Here is an 18,590-nt window from a genome sequence, read left to right as displayed (position 1 = left end):
GGTTACCCTTTCTTGTGGGAAAATTAGTTTTCCCAGAGGACAAATTTTCTGAGAAGCATTTGATATCCAGGAAGTTCACAGATTCTAATGTATACATTCAAATATTTTCTAACACTCCTTTGCAACATTTTGATTATCACTTGAATTCTACTTGACAGTCTCTCACTGAGTCTTTCACTTACCGAACAACAGGGAGATATAAACTTAAATTGTTCACTTATGAAAGTAGACAATAGTCTTAGTATTCACTCTACCGCTAGCCTCACTTTGGATTTCAAATTGCTCTTTATCCTCATTGTAAGCTTTATTGTTACTCTTTATTACTCTCTTCCTGAAAAAGCAATTCTCCCCTGTGTTTCGACTCCATGTTTTTCTTTCCATTACACTGGCTTCAGTGGGAGAATAGCCAGTGAGGATCTTTAGTGACTTTTTTAGGCTCTCATATTTGTTCGTCTGTATTAGGTTGCGAAGCCTCTGAACAAGACTTCTGTCAGTGTATATTTATAACATTCATACTGTTCTGTTTTATAGGTTTTTAAATATGGTGATTTTATTGCTTTGTGTTTATTTAACATTATGTCAATACTTATGCTGCCTTAGTTTACTCCAAAAATAGCCTGTATCAAAGTTGGAAAGAGAATCTTTATCGTGGAATATATTTGCTGTATCTCTTCATATACTATGAAGTATTCACAATACTAACGTTGCAGAAAATACGTTGTCAGCAGGAAAATAGATACATTTGTCATCTATGCTAGGTTCTACTTAAGGTTTTCTATAGACCACAGAAAATGACAAGTCAAAATGGAATAAGTAAGTGACCTTGAAGTGACTCTTTTAGTTCCTTGAAGAGTAATTTATCTATGCGTGCCCATGCATCCTCATCTTATCTGGGGCAGAGATACAAATCCAGTTTCATGGTTAAATTAGCAGGCAATCCCTCCCATTTGTAAGCCTTAAAGTGGTGCTTACCGGACAAAGGAATCTGATTATGCCAGATCCCCAAGGTTCTTGCCTCAGTGCACAAGGGCTTGATGTGAAGACAACTGACTCAGCAGAGAAAGTTCTGGGCTAGAAAACCAGCATCTGGCCCCCTTTGCTGTGACACCTGTGGTTGCATATGAGTGAGAGAAGTTGAGTTAGATTGCTGGCACACTTTCATTCTGAAACTAGCCTAGAAGCCTAGATTTCACTTTTGCTCCATGAGAGCAAAATGGCATCATCGTCTTCCATTTGACTCCTTCCTCAGCAGTCTCCCCTGTATCTCATAAACCATCTGGACTTTGCTTCTACTTCTGAAAAACCGTCTGACATGTCTGCTTCTGTCCACCTCACTCCTTGTGGAGCCCATTCCATTTCTCCATGGATTATTGAACTAGACGGGATTATTCACCTTATTTCAAGTATGAATCTTCCTTATTCATTGTCTATACTCTGTCTGAATAAACTTTAAAACATTTTTTGAAATATTCCAGCTGTACAAAAAATATATTTGTAGAAAACACTTGTGTACCCAATATCTAGAATGAAAGGGGAAGAAAACAGACACAGTTTCATTTTGCTATCTCTTCTCCGTGTAGTCTCCACTCTTCTTCTCCGGAAATAAACACTCTCCTGAACATGATGTTATTCTCTTCGTTAGAAGAGAATGCTCTTCTAATGACGCAAATCTGGTCATGTTAAGTTTCTGCCTCAGCCATTCAATGTGTTCCCTTTGCCTTTGGGGAAAAAGTCCCGAAACTTTTGCCGTGGCCAGCCTGGCCTCCCACAGTCTGACCCTTGACTGTGGTTCCCTAGCCTCATCACACACCATTCTCCGTGTCCGCACTCTAACCGTGATGGTTAGTGTAATCCTTCAAACATACTGAGCCTTCAATAATTGCTTGTGAATTTGATGGGTACATGAATGACTGTCAGATACTGTGTTGAGACACAAACATGAAAAAGTTATGGTCCCTGTCCTCTAGGGTCTGTAACAGGTGATAGGAGAGGGGAACAGGCCAGGGATGGATGTGAAAATAAACAATTGTAACTCAGTGTGATAAGACCTATCATAGAAGTCTGAATGAGCGCAGAAATGGAACACAAAAGGGTGTAATCAGATCTTCTGGGTTTGGAGAGGATAAAAGAAGCCTTCACAGAAGAGGAGACGTTTAAATTGAAGCTTGAAAGATGAATAGGATTTTTCAGGGCACAGAAAGAGGAAACGTATTTTGGGCAGAAAAAACAGCATGTGAAAATACATAAAACCCGTGGCACTGCGAGAGCTGTGAGTAGCTGGAGCACAGGGTACACATGGGGGAGAGGCGGGAGATAAAGTTCAAGAGCCAGGCTGACCAGAGCAGGAAGGATTTCATATGTCAAGCTGTGGCATTTGGAAATGCAACAGTTCTCGTTCCTGAAACCCAGTTTTTGCTTATATACCAGACACTGTGCTAAGCCTAGCAGCGTATATGAAGATGAGTAAATTGGCCCACCTATGAGTAAAACCTTATTTAATAAGGAGATGAAACAAACCCACAGTGCAATTTTTTTTTTACCACTTACTCCTCAAATATGTGTCTCTGGAATGACTAGATCTAATGAAATTGGGGTTTTGTGTAGTTTTTTTGGAAAGTCATTGGGCAGTAGCCATGTGTCCGTACATAAGCCAGAGGGTTAGCGTGTCACTCCCACATCTATAACCCACAGTTGTGGTGTGATTGTGTTGAGTGACAAGTCTTCAAAAGCCTTCAGTATGGCAGAGCCTACAGCAGATGGTCATGGCCACCTGAGGGGCTGTGTGACCCATGATTTCAGCCTCCACATTTTGCAGGATGATCCAGGATTAGTGGGGGACCTGTGCCGACCCTGCACCCAAGGTCAGCAGTGAGTAGACGCTCACTGGGGTGAGTTCAGCCCATTGTTGGTAACAACAACAGAGAACCATTTCTTTAGCTTAAGGAGGAGTTATCTTCCTCAACAACATGTAAATACTTGACTAACTTGGAGGGGATAACTCGGTAAAGATTATATACCGTTCACACCGTAGTGCATCATAACCCATTAAATTTTTCTTGAGAGAAGGTTTAAATAGGAAAGAGAGAGCTAGTGGCCTTTAAGTACCTGAGTAGGGTTTCTGACAATGGCAATGTATGAAAAAGGAAATGTTCAAGCCCGAACAAGGAACTCTCATAAATTTCATCTGTTTCCCCGTGCCTCCTGTATCCCAAATTTGTGGAAAGATTAAGACATTATTCATTTTTATTTGAAAAGACTCAAAGGGGCATTACTTCCGCGCTGATGTCTGATTGAATATAGGCTTACCCTGGTTTCACTGAGCTCTGGGCACTTATATGAGGTGCACTATTACGGCTGTGTTATGTCATCCAGGCCAAATGCTAGCTGTAGCCACCTTGGCTGCTCCACTCTCACATTGAATACGAACTGGAGATGAATGTCCAAGGTAAGAATTCCTCCCAGCACGGTGAACCTTTTCATCGTCTGCCTTAGCAGACACAAAATGAAATACAAAAACTTGTCTCTTCAGTTCTGATTAGTCCGAACCAGTTACACAAAAGTACATTTGCGACGAGGTTCTTGCTGCTCTTCCACAGAAGCTAACGTATCAGAAAACCAGGTTATCAATTACAGTATATCTTCCGTGCCTTCCTGCAGTCCCCTTGGAGAAGTGCTTCTTTTCAACCAAAGAAGACGATAGCTTTGCACCCTGAACCTTTTTGGTAGATATAAATGTAAAGGTGTTGAAAAAGCAGTCTAAGAATCTCTTTTATTTTCCCTGGGAGGCGATACAATGTTGCGGCCGCCCTTGGAAGGTCTTTTTCTACTGGTTGTACCAGTTAAACTAGAAGGGGTGGAGCATTGCTCATTAGCTGTCCAGGCTGGTCCCTGCATTGTGGTTCAATTGTCTGCCTTTCCTTTGCTCCATACCCTTTTCTGCCTGTTCCCAGTAAGTATTGTTCTGGTCAAAGGCGCAGTCAGCTGAGAAGTAAATGCACCACTTTTGCGAATAGCATTTCCTACTGCTTTACTTTGGTTGGATAATAAAATGTTAAGGATTTAATTGAAGTAAAAATGTTGCCAAGGAACTGGAAAAATAACGTTCAATGAAGTAGCAAGAGAAGTAAAGAGTTCAGATATCTACAGTTTCATGGCTTGAGAGAAATTTACCTATCTCTCTCTAAGGTGTGTGTGAATTTCCTAGAAGTAGGAAGAATACAAAGGAGAAATAATCGAAATTGTTATTCTTTAGCAGCGACATTCCATCTAAAAGATTTGCAAAATATTTTTTTTCAGTCCTATAAAATCTTTGTGATAATTGTTTTAGTTAGATTCTAAATTGTGTTTCCTTCATGTTCTACAGATTTCACTGTATCATTTAGATATCTATTTTAAAATGAGTTTATTGTTTATGCATTAAAATAATATACAATATATAACCAGTGAAAAAGAAAGAAAAACCATAATGATTAGAAAGAAAAAATATTCTCATTATTTTCAAATGATATGTTTGTCAACATAGAAAAGCCCTCAAAAGTGTACAAATTATTAGAATTAGTTTGGGACTTGAGCAAGATTGCTGAAAATAAAACCAATACACAAAATCAATTGCATTTCTCAATGCCATCACAAACTGTTGGAAAATATAATTGAAAACAAAGCTTTCAATAATAATAGCTTCAAAGAAGACAAGTAAATTGGAGTAAATCTAAAAATGATGTACAGGACATTTTTGAGAAAATTAATTTAAAAGTTGTGAAAGATATCTAAGAATACCAAAATAATAAAGATCTATACCATATTCACGGGTGGGGGGGACTCAAAATCAAAAGCTGTGAATTCCTCCAAAACTGACTTACAATTTCAATGCAATTTCAGTTAAAATCTAACATGATTGTTTTATTTTCAAGCCTGTGTATATATATCTTGACAAACTAATGCCAAAGTGTATATGGAAGAACAAAGGACCAGGGATAGTCAGCCATTCTTAAAGGCAAAGACAGATAGTTCATGGTTGATGGGCTCTTGATATACCAGGTATGAGCGCATAGTAATAAAGCATCGTGACTCTGCACAGGGATAAATAAACTGAACAGTGCATCAGAATAGAGACTCCAGGAGAAGTCACATAGATTATGAACATTAGACTTGATTAAATTGATATTGCAGGTCAGTGAGGATAGGATGAAACTTCCAAAAATTTATAGTAAGCTATCCCTATAGAAGAAACACACCAATTAACCATCTTTTATACCCTTCAAAAAATATGTTAGATGGGGGCCAGCCTGGTGGCGCAGTGGTCAAGTTCGCACCTTCTGCTTCAGCGGCCCGGGGTTCGCCAATTCAGATCCCGGGTGCAGACACGGTGGCACTCAACAAGCCATGCTGTGGTAGGCATCCCACATATATAAAGTAGGGGAAGATGGGCACGGATGTTAGCTCAGGGCCAGTCTGCCTCAGCATAAATAGGAGGATTGGCAGCAGATGTTAGCTCAGGGCTAATCTTCCTCAAAAAAAAAAAAAAAAAATTAGATGGAAGAAAAAAATGTGATGGGTAAATTTATAAAATATTTAGAGAATAATAGAAGAATATATGTATACCATCAGAATAGGAAAGAATATCTTTATAACTTCAGAGTAAGGAAACATTTTAAGAATGAACAAAAAGCACACACCACATGTGATATCTAGAATTTATTTATTTATTTTTTGGAAAAGCTGAAAAAACAAGACCTAGAAATCAAAAAGAAAAGGGCAAAATATTTTCAGACACTTCACAGAAAAGGAAACTACAATGACAGATGAGCTTCTGAGAAAAATATTGAATTTCATATGTACCTGAAATATGAAGTTAATATTAATTTCAATGTCATTAATCAGTGTAATTGAACAATTTTAATTGAGTAATGTAAATAAGTGCCACAATGCAATATAATTTCACAACTACCAGATTGGCAAAAATTAAAAGTGTGACGATATCAAATTTTGATGTGTATAGTACGAATATGTGTATAGTAATGGTAGGTGTGTCAATTGGTGTAACTACTTAGAAAAACAATTCAGCATTATCTGGTGAGGTTGCACATGTGCATGTCCTGCGATCTGGCCACATAGCTTCTAAGTTTATACATTAGAAAATCTTGTACATATAAGCATATAACAGTACAGGGCATATGTAGAATTTTTTAATGGTAGCGCCATTTGTAAGAGCAAAAAACTGAGACAGTATGAATATCCTCAAGAGTCTAACGGGTAAATTAATTGTAGCATATTCATATAGTGGAATACAATAGAGCAGAGACAAATGAATGAAACACAGCTACATGCACAGTAGGGATGATTCTCTCAGGAATGTAAATTTTAAAAAAATAGGAACTTTCAGAAGAATACTTACAATACAATTCAATTATTTTAAAGTCTAAACATATGCAAAGCTGATCATCTTTAGGGATGCAAACATAGTGTAAAAACTATAAAGAAAAGGAAAGAGATAATAAACAAAAAATTCTGGGGAGGAAAACAGTGCATTTTGAAGATCATATTTGTGCTTTATTGTATTTTTTCTATCCTGGCTGGTAGATAAACTGATACCTGAGTGCTCATTACTTATTTTTATTCATATATGCATAAGTACATAGTCTTTGCATATATTATGAAGTTTATCGTTTTAAGGTTTATTTTTAAAACTATTAAAATACACGGTCACATATGTGAACAAATAGAAATTGGTTCGACATCACAAAATATCCATATTTGAATGTGTATGAATGTTTGAATGTGTATCTAATAATTTTAGAATCTAAATAGTACTTGCAAAATCTCCTAAGGTCAAAGGAAAATGCTTTGTCAGTATTTTGATCAAAATAAATATATTCAGTCAAATTTTTTCAAAGTAGGATTATAGGAAGCAGAATCTCTAACTTTTGAGTCAGGATATAATTTGTGAGATGTATGGTAATTGTAACCAAATTCTACTTTTTGGCCTCAATGACCATATCACAAATGAATACAAGTAATTCTATACAGTAACTTTACTGGAAGAATATATATTCTAATAACTCCTCCACTGAGTCAACACTAGGAAGAGATGACCTTGAATAAACTTGACTTTTTGGTGGTTGTGGTTGATTTTTTCTTTTCATGTGAGGGAGAGAGTGGGAGAGAAATAGAAGGCTTGGCTGTGGAAAGAAGGTCTTAGGGTTTCTTTCAGTCTCTCACTGCTCTCAGTAATTACAGTGTTTCCTAAGATCGAGTTGATAAATTTTATGTAAGAGTCTGTGAAAATAAATGCATTTTTGAAAAGCTCAATCTAGGTGGTATTAACCAAGATATTGATGGGTCTGTGCATCTGGATCAGCAAAATGGGTGAAACCATGCCTAAAATGCTTTCAGAGGAAGTAATTTGACTGGATTTTATTGTGCTTCAGATTTTAAGATACTTAATATGTGTTTTATGTTGATTGACAAAATCTATGTACTCTAAGATGCTCTCTCTCTCTCTGTATATATGCACACGTGTGTGTATGTACTATGTATGTATATATAATGTGTGTGCATACATGTATGTGTGTATTTATATACATGTGTGTATATGTATACACACATGTATGTTTATAAAAACAAAGCCAATATATAAATTCCTTTCTCTTTTCAAATAGAGTGAGTTTTTCTTTCAGCATCTAGTGTTTTGAGTGTTCAAATTGTAGGGCATATTGAAAGCACAAAGTGCGCGGTGTAATATGAATATACAATTGGATCAATGCTCTTTTGTTATGGTTATTTTCTCCCTCTCACTGACCATGCGTCACCTTAAGGAATGAGACTACTAAAACATCTAAGAAAATGTAGTTACCATCACAATTCTAAGACTGTAAAAGAGAATATGTTTCCCGGAAGTGGGAAATACCAGAGGGCTGAGGCTGACCATAGGACCGCCAAGATCAAGAGCAGACGAGGAGAGGAATCAATGTGGCTGCAGAGGGAGCCTCTGCAGAGCTCTGATTTTAAAAGGATGTCAGAGCAATGCAGATGCTCGATATACATGTGCTGAATGCAGAACTGCAGCTATGTTTGTAGAGCCCTTTTTCTCTGATTAATGCACATAACAATGTTGTTTAAAAGGAGTTAGTTTTAGCCTAGCTTTGTAGAAGATATTGCAACTGAAGGAGAGTAAGTGATGATATGAGATCATACAGCTTGTAAAGGATGAAGAACTCAAATATAGGCCTTTCCACTTCACACTGACTCCTCATGGAAAGAAATGCATATGTGTGTGTTTGTGTGTGTGTTATATGTGTGTACATATATGTGCAGACATGCTATGCTTACATACAGTTTATAGTTTATCTAGCTATCTGAAGCAGTATATATATGACACTAGACTGGATCTATAAGTTCAATGCTAAGGCGTTAAAACCCAAACCAGCTGAGGCAACAATTGGGATCTTTTAGTTATCTGGAGAAAAAAGGAAGGAATAGGCCTTGCTTTGGGACTGGTGGTGCAATGCAGATGGCTGCCTTTGAGAAAGCAAAGCTCTTCCACTCCCTTTTAGCTTCTTTCCTGTCTAGATGAATGGTATTTCTCTTGCACTGAAAAGGGAGGGACAATGAAGAGATTGTCAATACATTCAAGGCATTTCATGACCCGACTTGGATGTATTCTGGTAAAACTCAGGAATGAGATTTCTGTCTCTCCTAGGAATGTCTAAACAAGGTGGGAAAGTATAATTATAATTTCAAAAATGTAGAATGAAATTTGTTCTGTAAACTAGAGACTGGACAGGCTATAATTCTGGGTAAGAATCCAAATGAGGCATTCCCCTGCTATGTAATATTTTTACTTTAAAGTTACCTGATTTGTAAAGTAAGACATGCAGTACTACAGACTATTCAATAAGTACAGTAAGGTCTGATAATGTAGAAAAAAGGCCCCTACCCTAAGCTGGCCTTTACCTTTGGCCATCTTCCTTCCAGGCTGTTTCCGGACATTTTAAAAATGGATTTCACTAACAGTTTTTAAGTCCTTAGAAAAGGGAGGGATAGTTATCATTGTTCCTCATGGCAGATGGGGGGCCCTGGGGAGGAGTGAAAGCCAGAGGGAGGCATGGGCGCCCTCTCTAGAGCAGGACAGGGCCTGGATGGACGCCCAGCTGATAACTGAGAGCTGTCCTAGGTACAAAGGGATTATTTAGGTCCCAGTAGATGGGCAGAAATTCCAATAGGAGCTGATATGCATAGGTCAGGAAGACAAGTAGTTGTCTTCTAGAATGGTGCAGAGTCTAAGATACTAGGTGTGATTCAAGATAGAGGCTTCGCAAATATGGGTCAGCATACCCACAAACCAAGGACTGGGAACTAACTCCTACCTATAATTTAGCTGCCACATGTGAGTCCAACATTTAACAACAGGATCCCTGAATTCTCAGTCTGGGAGCATAAATAATTCAAAGCAACCCTCCCCTTCTTTCCCATGTAAGAGTAAGGCTCTTGAACTATTACCTGGATTGGTCTGAATAGAGGGATGAACTTGATTTTCAAGTAAACAAGAGTAGTCCTGTGCCTCCATGAAAAGCTACGTAGTTCCTGCACGACACAACTCCAGGGGGAGCCATTCACTGTCTGCAGTGTGAATGGACCTATCTGGAAATACTAGATAATCAGAAGCATTTGAGGGGGGTGAAAGAGGTGCTGTTTTCAGTGGCTACTAGGAATTAACATGAGTTAAGAACAAGTTACATTGATGTATTGGAGAAACAAGATGGAGAAAGCAAGAACTATAGGCTAAATTTTTGTTAGTAGTTCAAAATGAAAATGAAAGAAAAAGTTATAGATTTTTGTCTCTCTTTCTCACCTCAACTACACAATTCTGGCTCTTGCTCTTTCATTCTGGAGTTGGAGAGAGGCACTTTATATAGTCAACATAAATTTTTGTATTGGTAATTACATGAATATAATTTGCAACCAATAACCAAGTCATTACTTGTTGCTTTTTTCCCCAGAGGATGGCTTTGTTGTCATTTGCAGTCCCCAAGGATGCCTTAAGCCAATGGAATAAAGGAGTCTATGAGATGTGACATATTTTATAATTTTTACTGTATAAAATATAGCTGGTATATCTTATCTTGACAGCTGGTTGGAATTAGAGAGAGAAAATATTTGGTGATTATTATGGGTTGCTTCCTAGGAGCCAGTGGTTAGTAAGCTACCATGAACTTGAGAAATGCTTCTTTTTCTTTTTTTCTTTAACCACCTTGGACGCATGTACAAACCAATATCCTCACAGTGAACTGCGAGATCTACTAGCAACAATTTTGTCCAGAGGAAGCTTGTTACATGAAACCTGTCATTGTACAGTTGCAGCTGGCAGATCGTTACATTACCAGATAACTTACCACAACTTTTAATTTTCAAATTAGCAATTGCTGCCACATATGGTTTTGTTTAAACGGCTGACTGAATTACAAACAAGTATTTGTCTGAAAGAGGATAGTTTATAGCATATGAGAATGTATTATGATTCATAAAATGGCATTTTGTGCAAAACCTAAGTTGAGTCATGCTCAGATTTCATTTGTTTGTTTCAAGCAAGTTTTCCACGACAAACGCTGAGCAACTGACAAAGCAGTAACCACCACCACCTCCCAGTTAAACAACTCAGGTCTTTGTGAACAGACCGTGTATAAGGCTAATGAGGGATCTGTGAGGAATCTGTTCTCTAAATCCCCATGGATAAAAGACCGTAAATTTCAGATCCTTTTGATTTGTGTGTAGGGATCCTAATACACACAACATAAAGGTGACAATAGTGGCAACAACGTTGTCATTTGTATTCTAAAGATAGCGTTTAACTGTAAGTGCTCAAGGCCGTAGAGGCATAGCCATCAGCTCCAGCCTTTCCTCTGGGGTCACAAATATCAAGTGAAGGATGATGAAGTAGAATATTTAATATATAACCCTTTACATATTAAAGTTTTGCAGAGTATTTCACAGGCAATTATAGCCTCTTCGTGCTTCCTTTATTACTATGACACTTCCAATTAAATGAAACAACCATTTGCAACCAATAGGAATTAATATTTTTACAGAACATTTGTTCCATCAGAATGAAGGCAAGATATATCAAATGTAGAACTTTGGACAGGAAGGCTTTTTGTTATCTGTTGCCTTGTAGCTGGGGTCAGTGGTGTACTTTAACCCAAACTGGAATAATGCAAAGAAACACCTGGCTTACCATTTGAGTCTGAAGCACAATTTTGAAGTCATATAAACATTCTGATGTATGTCTAATCAACTAGGATACGTTAGACAGAAAAAGACTTCAAGAGATAAAGAATAGAGGGAATTTAATTGATTGGTTGTTTTCCACAGATTTTATTTAAACACTGTTTTTAAGTGATCTTCATGTATCAATTCCTTCAACCACTACAACCCAATATTGATGCCATCACTGCCCCATTTAACAGATTAGAAAACTGAGACGCAGAGAGGTCAAGTAACTTAGTCACACAACTAGGAAATAATTTAATTATAACATTAAATAAATTCTTTGCCAATCTAAGTCCCATTTGGTTGGCTGTAATAGCGGAATCTAATTTAAACTTATTTGTACAATTTACCAATGAAAACAACAGAAGCTGAAGCAATACAATAAAAGTACAGGATTTGAGGGAGCAACAACTCTGCTGTAAGGTATAGGTGTTGGAATTTTCACACAGAAAACAGTTCTTTTCTTCCTCAAACTCCTTAAGTATGAAATCCTCTGAGGGAGAGTATTTCGTTCTGGACACATAATGAATTCTCAAATGTATTGTGAGAGGGTCATGAAATTTGGAATCAGAACACTAATTCTAGCCATGTGGTTTTGGGCAATTTACCCAGCCTTATGACATCCTTCGTTTAATTAATGGAAATAATAATAATAGTACCATCATTTCAAAGTTATTGTAAGGATCCGATGAAGAGAATACATGAAAATGATGTGATCAGTAAAGGCCTGTATTGATATGGGTTAACTTCAGTAATGATCACAATAATATTTGTGGTTGGTAAGTACATCCTTGTGGTTAATAAATACATAATGACTGAGTGGGGTTTGTTCAGGCCAGAACTTACAATGATAGGATCCCCAAATGACTTGATAGCTTCCCAGATTTAACACTAGGTTAGTCAATTGACCAGAGACCTCTACAGAAGGCAGCCCAAAGAGATGCTTCCAGGTGCAAGAGCAAAGCTGCTGATTGCAGCTGAGTTCAGAACTCCATTCTAGGTTTACTGGCAGTTAAGGCAGAAGAGAAGTGCACTGTGTTAGCTATTATTTGAAATTCAAAAAGCAAAACATATTTGCTTCTCTTACTTGGATCATTTAAATGGTGGTGCCTTTCCTGGTACTAAATTATCTGGGTAAAAAACACTTTTTCACAAATCTTATTACTAGAGAGATGAATCTGTTTAAACTAGAAAGACAGAGTGAGCAAAGGGAACATTTTATGATTAGCCCTTCAAATGACTACAAACAAGTTTGAAAAAAACAATAGAAATATGTTGCTTAAATTACCTCGAAATGTGAGAGACCTGGGGCCAGCCAAGTGGAGTAGTAGGTAGGTTCACGCGCTCCACTTCAGTGGCCCTGGGTTCGCAGGTTCAGATCCCGGGTGCAGACATACCCACTGCTCATCAAGCCATGCTGTGGTGGCATCCCACATAAAATAGAGGAAGGTGGGCACAGATGTTAGCTCAGGACCAATCTTTCTCAAGCAAAATGAGGAAGATTGGCAACAGATGTTAGCTCAGGGCCAATCTTCCTCAGCAAAAAACAAAGTGAGAGACCAGAAAAATGAAATAATTTTTCCCCTACTGCAGGACATGCCCAAGACAGCTAAAGAAAAGAAGTAAATGTCTAAATGAGATATCAGTAGCTGCGAGTGCCTTTGAAACTTTGGAGAAGTTTTGTTGCCTAAAAGACTCTAATTTGCATAGCTGGTTCTAATTCAACACCTAATTATAGGTCTCTGCTCTCAGCAGGCCTGCAAGGTTTCTCTCCACTCAACCACCTACTGCTGAAATGATTTTTTTTTGAGGAAGATTAGCCCTAGGCTACCATCCGCCACCAATCCTCCTCTTTTTGCTAAGGAAGACTGGCCCTGAGCAACATCTGTGCCCATCTTCCTCTATTTTGTGTGGGACGCCTGCCACAGCATGGCTTGCCAAGCTGTGCGTAGGTCCGCACCCGGGATTTGAACCGTGAACCCCGGGCCACGGAAGTGGAGCACGCAAACTCAACTGCTGCGCCACCAGGCTGGCCCCTGAAATCATATTTTCAAAGTCTAGGAATGTAAGGAGAACTAAGCAGAGACCATCGCTGCAGTCAAGCGTTGACTTCTTAGATACTAAGAACTCACCTGAGATATTGATAGGCATCGGCTTTCAATATGGCTAAGGGAAACAAATAAGTATTCTCTGAATTAGCAAAATTAAACTCATTTTGCAGAGTAGTGGGGTTTTTGCATCCTTGGATTGTTTTTCACATTGTTGTTGGTGGTGGTCGTAACGCTGGTGGTACGTTAGTAGTAGTGGAAGACGTGTTAGTAGCTGTTTCTTGTTAATAATGGTTGTGGCAATTGTAGTACTCCTAGTAACAGTAATTATAATTTATTTTAATTTTACAAAAATAGAAGAATCACAAATTGTAATTATCGCTTTTAAATATTAACAAGTTCTTCCATATTTTTACTTACTTCTTTGGGAACAATTTGCGGTTTCACCTTTGAAATGTGAGAAATTGTAATTCCGGAAAACTTTTTCCTGATGAAAGAAAGCAGCATTTTAATGATTCCCATGATCTGAAAATTGGTTTATAGAGAGTGGAGAATACCTTTTTGCCAAACCTATGTAGGAACATTCAGGACAAATATATACATCTTGTTTATTTTAAATACTAACAGTAAGAATTAAGTATCTGAAATCATCTATGGTTGTGCATTTTGTAACTCTGTTTTTCTAGGATTTGCTGCAACTTTTCTTACACAGTTGTTTTAGAGAATGAATTGTGTATTGATTTTAAATTATCTTACTGCCTTGAATTACTGCCTTCTTTATTCTTCAAATCAAGCAAAGTTTCTTCTATTAGTACGTGGCGTATATAGAGTTAGGGAAGTTCCTGTAAAGCTGCTGACCCTGAAAGGACATTTTGAGTATAATTCAATCTTTTCCTTAAAAGATCATAGTTATAGAATTTTTGTATCCATTTTAATGGTGAAATTATAAAGGCATACTGGTGAGGAGAGGAGAAAAAAATAAATCATAGATCCTGAACAATAGTTACTCTTCATCTTTACAATTTTACAATGTGATATTGGACTTTGCATATTAAGAGCATGGCTTTGAAAATCTACGAGGAAATCAAATAAAAGCAATGACTGTGTCATCCTATCGTAATAATTCTTAGTACACTTGAGCTATGTGAATTTGCAAATGAACAACGTTCTGCTCAAGACATAGGGAATTTATTTGAAAGATATTGCTCAGCAAATGAGAAACAAAGAGCAACTCATGATTAAAACACATGCTTAAGATTTTACTAGTTACAAAGATATATATATATATTTTTTTTTTTTTTTTTTTTTTTTTGCTGACGAAGATTCACCCTGAGCTAACGTCTCTTGCCAATCCTCCTCTCTTTTTTTTTTTCGTTTGAGGAAGATTAGCCCTGAGCTAACATCTGGGCCAGTCTTCCTCTATTTCATATGTGAGAGACCACTACAGCATGGCTGCTCAGTGGAGTAGGTCCGTACCCAGGATCCAAACCCATAAACCTGGGCTGCTGAAGCAGAGTATGTGGAACTTTAACCACTGGGCTGTGGGGCCACAGGGCTGGGCCCGTTAAAAGTATATTTTTAAGATGAATAGCTAGAATTCTATTATGCCTTTGTTGAAAAATGCAAAGGAAGTCAAAGGAAAGAGGACATTGCTAGAAAGAAATTAATTTCAAAGTAAATAACTATAGATTTAATTCTCCAATAATTTACCTAGAAATTACAACTGAGAACTTGAAACAATAAAGGCCACAATAAGCTAATGAAAGCTTTATTTAAACATGAAGTGAGACAACAAAAGTTCTAACACTTTTAGAGATTTAATTTTGTGTTCTTAAAAATCTTGCTTGTTTTATTTTATTAATTTTTATGCAAATAGAAAAATGATCTAGAATAACCCCAGATGTCTAGTTAATTTATGATTGGCTAAACATTACGATTGCATTGTCACAAATAATTTGCTTTGGATTTTATTTTGTAATATTTCATGTATGTGTGTGCATGCACAAGCACACACTCATTTGCATACACATTCTTAATTGTGCATTTCTTAGATTAATATTAGAATTAGTTAGCATTCCCTGAGCAGACTCTCCTTCCAGGCAGCTAAAGACCTTGGAGGCAAGAAGCCAGTATAGGATTAACAATTTGTCATGGATAATCCACAAAGTAAATAAACCCAGTGTGAATAATTGAAAGTGGATAGGGTTGTAACATAGAAGCTATTGAAGGTTAGTTCAAGACAGAGTTCTCCATAGTAAATTCCCTCTCGTCCAACTGCTAGAATAGGCTGGCATTGATAACTCTCCAAATAGAGAGTCATTTGTGCATTATCAATGTTTTACCGTCTTATCTACAAACATATAATCGTTATCTACTTGGTAGGGTGCTAGGATCATAAAGATTTGAGCAATCTGAGAAGTGTACAAGTTTTTCCATGGGTGTTTAGAGTCCTTTCAACTTTGAAAAAAAGGCCCAAAACATTTTCTGCATTTTAGTGTGAAAGATATCCATGTGGGGTTTCTAAAATGTCCTAAGCTTAGATTGCAGTTTAAGAAAATGCAATTCAACATCAAGAAAAGGCATTCATTTGTAAAAAGGTCTTGCATGTTTGGCTAGTGTTAAAATAACAAGGGATTCATAATGGCAAATTCAATGTTTGAATTACTTATAGTACAAAATTAGCCTTTTCAGCCTAATAATCTCTTCCAGATAACAGTCACTTTTCCCACAATCAAAATTGTACATGTTATAAATTTATGGTTTACAAGTTACCAAATCATATGAGAATTTGTTACCCAATTATTGTTCATCAGACATTAAGACATTATGTTCCCTTTTTTTTAGTTACTATGATATTTTGTTTTCAAAATATGACTGCAATTGAGTTGAAGATATTTTAATTAAAATTTTACCTGGGTTTTTTCTTAATATATTTCCTATTTTTCTAATTCTAGGTTTCATATACACTGGAGAAGTTGTACATCGAATGCTAACAGCCACACAGTACATAGCACCTTTAATGGCAAATTTTGATCCCAGTGTATCCAGAAATTCAACAGTCAGATATTTTGATAATGGTATGTATTTGTTAGCCTTTTTTTTCACTAAATGTATACTTTTTAATATCTAGCAACAGACTGATATTAATATTTTTGTAATCTTGGTGGGTTTTTTGGTAGAAGGACTTATAAACTTCTTGATGCAAATGCTCTGAGATGACAAATGTTATCCTTTAACGTTAATATGTGGAGTAAAAGTATATGGTCAAATGCCGCTCATTCGTTCATTCATTTGTTCAACAAATGTTTATTAACATCTATTAGGTACTATAATAAATGAGTTGTTGTAAATGACACCTGAACAAAGCACATTTATTTGATGCTATTTGCAATAAGTCCTTCCTATTAAAAAAACTAAATAGGGATAATTTTTTATTCTGATCTTCAAGTAGAGGCAAGTGGCATAGTATATTGATATTAAATTTCCCAACCTTATGAATTACATGTACCATAAGAACACACCTTTTAAAAATATAAGTTGGTGGATAGTTAAAATACACAAGAAAATTAAGTTTTCCTGACTTTAAAGTATGAAATAGAGCCTATTACGGTTGATCAAGTATAGTGACAAAAATCTATCGCTACCATTTCTTTTGGAGACATATAAAATAGTCAGAGGAAACCTAGAATACATCACTAAGTGCTATTAAAATCTAACTAAGAAATTCAAAGTCTTTAAGACACAAATGTATTTTCATGTCTATATCTTATTGAAGCCTGTAACACTGTGAGAAAGAAATTATGGAAAAGAAGAGTTTGTTTTGGAAAACTTAAAGATAGAAATTTCTATACTCTTTATAATACAAAAATAATATTTATTTGCCCAAATGACAGTTTATCTTATAAAATAATGGAAGCATTTGGTGTAAATAAAGTTATTTCTACTTTTGTCTTAATGATCAAGGAAGAAATTTACTAGTGGGTAGAACAGATTTAACGGTAGCAGTAGCTTTGGGGAAATGATCATTTTGTTAAAAACAATCTTCTGAACAAAATGGTGAAACCGTTTTACAGGTGAAAATAGCAAAGGAAGAAGGAAACTAAACATATTTGCATATACACTCTGAGAAATACATTTCAAACAATTTGAGTAATACCAAAATGTGTTCCAATATTAAGTAACTCTGAATGTTAGCCATGATAACTATTTCCCCCTATTATTTTAAGAATATTATATGCTATCCTCCCTCTTTTAAAAAATTAATGAGGTGCTAACGCCCAAGGATGTAGGTTGTAAGTATGCTTAAGGCAGAACTACAGGTGGAAACTTACCTGAAGTTTATTCCACGACCTCCCAGACAGAATCACCTTAGTAAATAGGAAATTATTTGATGAAAGGTGATTATTTTCCAAGTTCTGTCACTTACCAGATGATGTTGGAGCCATTCACTCATGGGCACTGGATTCTGATGACCAAGTTTTTATACCATTAGCATCAGAATCATAAAGCATATTAAATGTCTCTCCCTCCTTACACTCTGTCACACACCATATTCCCAGATAGCTCTTAATATTTAAATGTTACTTTCATCTGAATGACTTTTAAAAATTAATGTATGCTACTCCAGCTGGAAACTAAGTTCTTTGCAAACAAGGACTGTGACGATAAGAATTTTATCTTCAGTACCTGGCACAGGAACTCAATACACAGTAGGCCCTCCATAATTATTCAATGAATGAATAAATGAAAAAAATTAAATATATAAGATAAGTTTTTAATTCTGTGAATTGTAAAAGTATTGATACTCAAGAATTAATGTATTTTACGTTATTGATATGTTTTCTCTATAATGACCAATGGGAATATTAAGTTCTTACAATATGCTAATGAAAGCTGAGTAATTTCTCGTGTTTTATTAAATGAATGAAGCACTTTTGAATATTACAAGGCTTTCCACAAAGACCTTTTATATGATAGCAACTTCCTGAAATATTTCCAACTTTGATTGGCTAGGGTCATTGAAGGAATATTTAAGGATGGGAAACAACATTTTCGGAGAACAAAACTTCTCTAGAGGAGAGAACAGCAGTTTAGAAAATTTCTTCAAGGATAATATTTCTTTAAGTATTTAAGCACTAGATTTTAAAAATAAGATTATGCTTCCAAGTGTTACAGGCAGCCTAGAGGATTACTGAAGTCTGAGTGAGTCATAGAATATTAATGCACAAAAACTAGAAAAGTTGTAAAAATAAACCCTTTACTAGAGAAATCATTTGA

At 36.3% G+C, this 18,590-nt stretch overlaps 1 protein-coding gene across 1 annotated transcript in view; it reads left to right on the top strand.

Annotated features, from left to right (window-relative positions):
- Positions 1-18,590, top strand: part of PLXDC2 (plexin domain containing 2) — a 412,416-nt gene that overhangs the window by 255,164 nt on the left and 138,662 nt on the right. The window contains exon 5 of the mRNA XM_046678478.1: positions 16,268-16,390. Coding sequence (XP_046534434.1) covers positions 16,268-16,390 — 123 coding nt within the window. The remainder of the gene's footprint in view (positions 1-16,267; positions 16,391-18,590) is intronic.

This window comes from Equus quagga, chromosome 12 (genome assembly GCF_021613505.1).
Source record: "Equus quagga isolate Etosha38 chromosome 12, UCLA_HA_Equagga_1.0, whole genome shotgun sequence".
NCBI classification, from domain to species: domain Eukaryota; kingdom Metazoa; phylum Chordata; class Mammalia; order Perissodactyla; family Equidae; genus Equus; species Equus quagga.
This window is presented reverse-complemented; position numbering and strand designations above follow the sequence as displayed.